An 8,332-nucleotide genomic window follows, 5' to 3' on the forward strand; every position below is an offset into this window, starting at 1 on the left:
GGGGTACGGGGTCTTTTGCTTAAGCCACTGACCTGGTAAGGGCAAAGACCCTGACTTAAGTTAGCTAATAAACTGTCCTATTGCATTTGCATTGGCGTGGGTTGGCGTCTTCTTCTCTTCCGAAATTCTCCTTTACAGCCTGGGTACAACAGCACACCTTAGTCACCAATGTAAAACCTTTGCTTTTTGAGACTTTAAGGAGGTCTTTTGAAGCAGATCTTCCCAATGCAATATATTGTTTGATTTCTTGACTGTTGCTTCCATAGAATAAAATCATATTTTCACCATTTCTTGTGATGGTGTTTATTGGTCCAAATTAAAGATACCAGTTGATAAATTCAATAATGTCAAATTCCAAGCAGGATAACTTTTTTTAAAGATCCACACCTAAACACTTCAGATTGAAGCTTATGAAAAATAGAAAGTTTTAAAAGAACCCACAGAGAAAAGAAGGATTATATATGAGTGTCATACTGATTGCTCACTCCTCAAGAGCAGTGATGAAAGCTACATAATAGTGAAACAGCATGTGCAATGTGTAAAAGAAAATAAATGCAATCCTCAAACTCTACATGTAGTGAAAATATCTTTCAAGGGTGAAAGTGAAAGAAAGGCCTTTTCAGAAAAAGAAAATGGCTCACCTGATATAGAGAAAAGGTATGTCTACAATTGCTGTTTCTACTCAATGGTGAGCAGAGATTCTAGCCAGTGCAATGAGACAAGGAATAAAAAGCATAAGGAGAGGACATTTCCATAAGTAAGTCTAACTTCTGACTCTCCTTCACATGTACACCAAGAAATACAACAGGAAAATTGTATTTGGCCCCAAGGGACTCTGAATTAGCAGAGGATAGGAGTGGGGAAATCAGACAGACACTAGTCAATGAGTCAACAAACATGGCACTATGAACCAAACACAGTAGGAACATGGCTTCTCCCACTGTCCCGCTCCTCCCCACCAAGACATGCAGGCTACTGGAAACTATAGAACCAGCCCCAGCAAATGATTTTACTCTCCCAGCCAACATACTCCTTACCTGTACAAAGGGAAAGGATCCAAGCTTCACTTCTGAAATCAACAAGGCAGACCTCCCTGGGGGTCTGTTAGGAGTGTGCCTGCCCCTCCAATTCCTAGTATGGCAGACTGTCAGCTGCTTCAACCTTCTACAGTTACAGAAGCCCCCCTGTAGTGAAACCTGATCCTGTCTATGCACAAGGAAAGCCCCCTAGATAAAGCTCTGAAATCAATAAGACAGATGTCCATTGGTGTCCATTTGGGCCTGACTACCCCATTCTCTTTAGAGAGGACTGAGGACTATTAACTGTGGCTGCTGTGAACTATGAAAGTGGTCTCCTTAAATGGAGCCCATTTTCCCAGCACACACACTCAGTTTGTGAAAGGGAAAGGCTCTGAACTCAGGTGGGGAAATCAGTGACAATATTTGGCTCTGAAATCAACAAGACAGATCTCCCTGGGGTCCATTTTTGTGAATGGCTCCCCCTCCTCTTCCTGACTCAGGAAAATCTGCCTGTGTTTCTCCTTATTGAGAGATCACATATAAGTGAGACCAAACATAGCAAGACAGGAAGCCATAGGCAATAATGGAGGACAGAACGCAGCCCTGCAGGGGGTTCATTTGGTGTGGGCTTTCAGATAGAAAACATCATCTGAAAATAAAGCAAGTAAGAGAGCAGTAACCAAAGAAAGAAGACTATACCCCCTTATAGGCAGATTGATTAGAGTGAGTTCTTCCTCCTGTTTGGCTGTGCTGTGCCCTCTGGTCTACAGAGTGATTAATGTGTATCCTCTATTGTGTTTGGGACACAATGAGAATTGGAAACCACAACCTGGAATCTCCAAATCCTAATTAAAACATAGAAGGAAAGGCAGCTTTCCTAGAGAGGGAGAGGACATGGTAAGAAATATCTGAAAGTTCTGTCCACATAAAAGTTTATAACAGAAAGTACTGCTGTTAAAAACACTGAATACTGAGGAGAACTGAGAAAGTTGTCATCTTGTAAATTTCTAATATCCTAACTGCAACAATCACAAAATCACAAGATACACACAGAAAATGGAAACAATGGCTTATCCAAATGAACAAGACAAAAGGAATGGAATCACAACAATGGAAGCCCAAATAATGAAAATACTGAAATAATATGATACAACAATAGTAAACATATTCAATAGCTAAAGGAAAACACTGACAAAGAAATAAAGAAAACAATACATGAACAACAAGAGGAATTAAAAATAGAGATAGACACTCTAAAAAGAAACCAAGCGGAAATACTGGAACTGAAAGAGACAATAATTGAAATGAGAAAACAGAATGGGATGAATCAACAGATTTGGTCAAGCAGACGAAAGAATCACTGAAGTAGAAGATAAAGTGCTTGAAATTAGGGAGGCTGAAGACAAGGAAGGAGGGTCAAAAGTGCTGAAGACATTTTAAAAGAATTATGGGAAAACATAACACAAAATAATATAAGCATCACAGGAATCCCAATTACTAGACTACTATATGCATGTCACACTCCAATCCTATATTCCTGAATCTCAAAATAAGGAGGAAAAATTATACCATTCAAGCTCCATCACTGACCTTTTCTCCACTCTTCTCAGTCAGAAGATGGTTTTATACCAACACTCTGTCCCCCAAGGGAATGTGTAAGTTGTATGGATAGTGATATTTAGGGGACAACCTATTTATCCCTTCCTCCCCACTCATCTCTTTCATCATGTATTCCTTCTCCCTCTATATATTTAGCTTCTCCCAAGGTTACTTACCCCATCTGTCTTAGGCTGGGTTCTCTAGAGAAGCAAAACCAGTGATGTTTATATAGATATATAAATAGAGGGAGCAAGAGACAGAGAGAGGGAGAGAGTGATTTATCACAAGAAAATGGCTCACATGGTTGTAAAGTCTGGAAAGTCCCAAGTCCATGGGTCAGATGTCAGGATGGAGGCTTCTCCTGACTCATGTAGCTGCAGAGACTGATGAGCTCAATATCATAGGTCAGATGAAAAGTTACAGGCCCATAGGCTGCAGAGGCTGACAAAGCCAAGACCAGCAGGTAAGATGGCAGGCTACTAGCTCAAGTCCAAGGAACCAGAAGTCAGATGATGATGAGCCAGATGCAGGATCCAGATTGAGCAAAAAAACAGAGAGGTTTGCCAGAACATCCATATATATTGGAGGTAAGCCACATCCCTGAGGAAACTCCCTTTCAACTGATTAGCTGTTCAGAGCAGATTTCATCATGGAAATGACTACATTATATCAGATGTCATCATAGGGAATGACTACATCATAACTGCTAAACCAGTGAGAGTCATGGCCCACCCAAGTTGACACACAACCTTAACCATTTGTAGTGCAGTGAATTGCTTGGTATGGTCTTTAAAGCCATGGTCTTTGTAACTCCCACCAAATGACTAGGTAAGACTATACAAATGTGAAGTGCTGTGGTCCACCAAGGAGACTGGATAGCTTGTTAATAAAGTAAACACTTTTGTGTGGGTGGGACCATGGAAATAAGGTATATGGAAACCTAATGTGGGGATTGGTCAGTTTTGTCATCCTGCTACGCTTAAAATTAGACATCCTAAAGGCTGAAAAGAAGTTCTCACCACCACAAACAAAGAAAAGTCAGGAGTGGAATTTGTCCTTCGGACCCAAAGCTCCAGCACTGAACCTCCTCGATCTAGGATATGGAGAGCTCTGATGTCATAGATGGTGAGAGATGGTGAGAAGAAGCAGAAGAGAAATGGTGGCAGCAGAATCAAGAGACTGGCATGAGACAGACTGGTGGGCTTCCCAGCCCATGGAACAAGAAAGCTGAGTGCCTTCAGCAAGGAGGGTTGGTGGCAGAGTGGAGTCCTCTCTGGGCCCCTATCAGCAAATCTAAAAGTGTCAAGTAACACTTGCCAGAGCAGTGCAGAAGCCAGGCCAAGGGGCCAAGGGCCAGACAGGAGCACAACTGCCTTTGGGCACAACTGAGAGGAGACTGTCCTGATCAAAAAACTGTATCTTGAGCTCTTTCTGATTCTGAATTGTAACTTGTTATTTCTCTAATCAACTCCACAATCATAAATGTTGTCTGTGAGTTCTGAGAGGCCATTGCAATGAATTAGTGAAACCAGCAGAGAAGTAGAGAGTGCCATGGGAGGGATGATTGGTGTCACAATTGATAAAAAATAATTGGAAGGTGGTGGCATGTCTGACCTCTAACTCATTGGAATCAGCCTTGGGCTGCTGATGTTGATCTTGAGCCTCCTCTCCCCTTGTGAAGTTAGAGGAGGTTAGACATCACTCCCATGGCATTTTTACACCATCATACCAACCCAAGTAGGAAGTGCAGCCAATGACTGGCTGATGCAAGGATACAAAGACCTGGCTACCTTGCTTTGACTTGGAACAACACTGAAGGGCCATCTTGCTCTTGAGCTCTCAGCAAGAAGGGTCAAGGCCCCAATTACAACTAAATTCCAGGTCACCTTCTCCTTTTGCCTTCCTAACACTCTTACAACACCTTGTCTGGCACATTACATTCACTGTTGAGAGCACTTAACTCCAACAATTTCAAAGAACAGAAAAGATACTCTCATCTTAGATTCTCATGGTAAGGATTTTTATAGCCTTACCATCACTCCTCAGAAACTTATTTCTCACTCCAGAATCCACTGATTGGGTCAGCAGTATTGATATTAATGCCTACCATGATTCCAATCTATGCTCTCTAGCCACCAGCCTCTTACCTACACCCAAAGTTATAATGCTTCTTGCATCTTTGACAGTAATAGCATCTTACCTTTAGGATATTATTGGTGATGCTAAAGCCTTCAATGAACATATCTCCAGAAGTAGCAATCTTTTCTCCAGTCAACATCTGGAAGGTAGTGGTTTTTCCTGCTCCATTGTATCCAAGCAGTCCAAAGCACTCACCTTTTTGTATTGTAAGGGAGATGTTTTTCACAGCCAGAATAGCTGGACAGTTAAAATATATCTAAAAATCCAGAAAACATAATGTAATGAAGACTATGAATCAGTACCTAGGGAAATTTCAGAATTCTTATATTATGTTGAGAGAATGCACATAGATCCCAAAGAAACATAGTGATCTCTTGAAACCAATGATACGCTCTTAACTAAGGATAAAGCCAGCATAATTGTGGCCACTGAGTGATGTTACCCTTGTGAGTTCCTTACTACTGAGCAATGTTACCTTTATGAGTTCCTTAATAAGTACTGTAGCCATCAAGAGGTCATCAGACTGGTCCAGAATTCTCTTCCTTTCTTGTTCTACATCTTCATCTTCCGATCTCCCAGATAATTCCTTGGAAACTAGCTCCTGTGTTTCAAGGTAAGAATCATAGAAGTGGATGCTCTTTAGAAATCTGGTGATTTTAGGGAAGCTAAATGAGCTCTGGTAGTATAGTGGCTAAGACACTTGCCTGCTAACCAGACGGCTGGCGGTTCAAACCCACCAGCCACTCCTCGGAAGGAAGGTTGGGCAATCCTACTTCCGTAATGACACTGCCTCGGAAGCCCAAGGAGGGGTCGCTATGAGTCGGGACTGACTCGATGGCACATAACAACAACAACAACAAATGTGCGATAATCTCGAGGATATCAAAACAAACCGTTTTAGCCATGAGACTAATTACTAAGTTTTAGAGACTTCCTGCATTATCATCTCAACTCCCATATATAAATGTGAGTAAATTTTGAAAAATGAATAGTTTATCAGAAAAATAAGGGTGAGAAGCAGAGGAGAGGGAAAGAACATCCCACACCAAAGGCAGAGTGTGACTTAAGATGTGTACTTTAAATCTTTGAAAAACAGAATTTAAAGCATTCAGAGAAATGGTTTTCATGACCTGGATTTTAAGATGAAGTCATCTCAAGAGGGAGTGCAGTGTAGTAAATTATATAGTTTGGCTTTTCTAGCCAACTCTTTGTAAACTTCACGGTGGAATTTGCCATGAGCAGCTGAGTAGCTCCTGATTATTACTTATCCACCTAGGGTATTTCTGTTGAGAGTAGCATGAACCAATCTTCTAGGAAGTTCTCTCTTCTCAGGTGTATAGAATTCTGATGTTGGGATTGGTTAGTTTGGCCACTCTGCCAGGCTCAAAAGGAGGCCTCCTAGAGGCAGAAGGAGTCTCTCTGACTTCTGGCTGAGAAAGATGTGCTGTTGAGAGAAGCATGCTCCTGAGAGAAACATGCTCCTGAGAGACACATGCTGCTGAGAGATGCAAGAGACATGCATTGCTGAGAGAGAGATGTGAGAGACATGCACTGCTGAGAGAGATGCAAGAGACACACACTGCTGAGAGAGACCTCGAGAGATATACACTGCTGAGAGAGAGAGAGAGAGAGAGAGAGAGACCAAGAGACAAGCACTGCCGGGAGAGAGACTGAGAGAGACTGTAGACTGAGAGACGTCAGGATGAGAGAGACTGAGCATGTTCCTGAACTTGAATTGTAGCCTGTTGCTTCCCTAATATACCCCACAATCTGTGAATTGTGTGTGGCCACTGCAGTGAATTATTGAACCCAGCAAAGAAGTGGTGGGTGCAGGGGGAGGAACAGATGGTGAAAGGGATGGAGGGAGGCAGAATGTCTGGCCTCTCAGGAATAGGCCTTGGGCTACTCATGGTAATTCTGTATTCCTCTTGTGGGGTTAGAGGAGGTCAGAAGATATGGCCTCCTTGCCCCCTTGCAGGGAGGGAAGATTTCAAACATACAATCCTGAGTTTGTACTCATAAATGACTTTTTTTTAAATGAGATGCACATTATTTTATTCATTTATTTTTTGTGCTTTAGCTACAAATTTACAGAGCAGAATTTGTTTTATATTCAACAGTTCATGTACATTTGGGTTCACTCCCCAATTACCATCCCCAACCCTAACCCACTCTCCTCCTCTCCCTTCCCAGTAAACCCCCCCCATTCCTGTGCCCTTTTAAGTTATACACTCCTGTCTGTCCAGCTATTCCTCCATATGAATTTTGCCCTTCTGGTGCCCCATGGCTGATTTGTCCAAGGTCCATAGAGTAGGTGGGTGCATGGCCCTGGATTGGGTGTTTTGCATGTAAGTTTTTTTACTGTTGGGCTTAGAGCTAGACCTTGGGAGTGAGCCTTATCCCAGGCCCAAAGTATATCCCAGGCCAAAGTATATCTTGCGGGTCCCACCAGACTCCATTTGACCAGTAATTCTGGTCATTATATTGTTTTTGAATTTGACAACATTAAAAATGGAATTCTAACGATATTCACATAATCCAAAGAAAAAGGAAGGAAAAGGGAAGCAGAGGAAAAATGAAAGATGGGTCAAATAAAATTGGTAGATGGAAATCCAACCCTGTCATTAGTACACCACACTTTCCAATTGAAAAGTCAGTGATTGGGAATTCTGGGAAGATAGTGGTGTGAGCAAGTCTAGGTTCTGACCTTCCCGCAAGTCTAGCAAGAAATCTGTGTTTGGCACTGAAAGATTCTGAATCACTGGATAAAAATCAGCTACAAGGAACTTCAGATGGACACAAATCAATGATGAGTCTCATATGGTAGGAATACCACTTCTCCCACTGTCCCATCCCTATCCCTCTCAGACTTGCAGAGTGTTGGCTGTTGTAGACTACAGAAGTGGTACTTGCAGTGGAGTCTGCTGCCTTAGCCAGCACACTTCTTGCCTGTTCCACAGCTCTAGTGCTAACACACACACACACACACACACACACACACATGTAGTTCATTCAGATGGACTCTCCCAGAGGTGAGAACTGTTGACTGATGTGGGTTACCAAACATACTGCCTGCCTGTACAAAGAAGGCCTCCAGCTCTGGCTTTATAATCAACAAGATAGAACCACTGAGGGTTTGTTGGGATGTGCCTACCCACCCCTGCTCCTGGCATTGCAGAAAGCCTGCTTTAAGCCCAGTGGACCCATCCATGGTTTGGCTCACCTGAGCACACCTCAAATTATAGCTCTTACATACATCCAAACAAACAAACAAACAAACAAAAACTCACTGCCATCAAGTCGATTTGACTCATAGCGACAACTCCTTGGGTTTCCGAGGCAGTATCACTAAAAAAGTAGATTGCCCCATCTTCCTTCTGAGGAGTGGCTGGTGGGTTTGAACAGCCAGCCTTCTGGTTAACAGTCAAATGCCTTACACACTATGCCACCAGAGCTCTTCTTACATTCATAGGCCCTCACAAAGTGAGAAGGAAGATTCAAACAAGGACAGCCCCACAGATGATTCATTCAGCACAGTTTAATGGAACTATGGGACAACATCAATGAGCCAATAT

The 8,332-nt window shown here is 42.5% G+C and overlaps 1 protein-coding gene across 1 annotated transcript in view; it reads right to left on the reverse strand.

Annotated features, from left to right (window-relative positions):
- The window catches only part of LOC103212824 (phospholipid-transporting ATPase ABCA3-like), a 129,843-nt gene that overhangs the window by 24,443 nt on the left and 97,068 nt on the right, over window positions 1-8,332 (reverse strand). Inside the window, exons 8-9 of the mRNA XM_007958762.1 lie at window positions 5,233-5,358; window positions 4,819-5,013 (exon numbers count right to left, since the gene is read on the reverse strand). Of these exons, the coding sequence (XP_007956953.1) occupies window positions 4,819-5,013; window positions 5,233-5,358 (321 nt within the window). The remainder of the gene's footprint in view (window positions 1-4,818; window positions 5,014-5,232; window positions 5,359-8,332) is intronic.

This window comes from Orycteropus afer, unplaced genomic scaffold, assembly GCF_000298275.1.
Source record: "Orycteropus afer afer isolate SDZICR_OR568_19922 unplaced genomic scaffold, OryAfe1.0 scaffold01125, whole genome shotgun sequence".
Lineage (NCBI taxonomy): Eukaryota > Metazoa > Chordata > Mammalia > Tubulidentata > Orycteropodidae > Orycteropus > Orycteropus afer.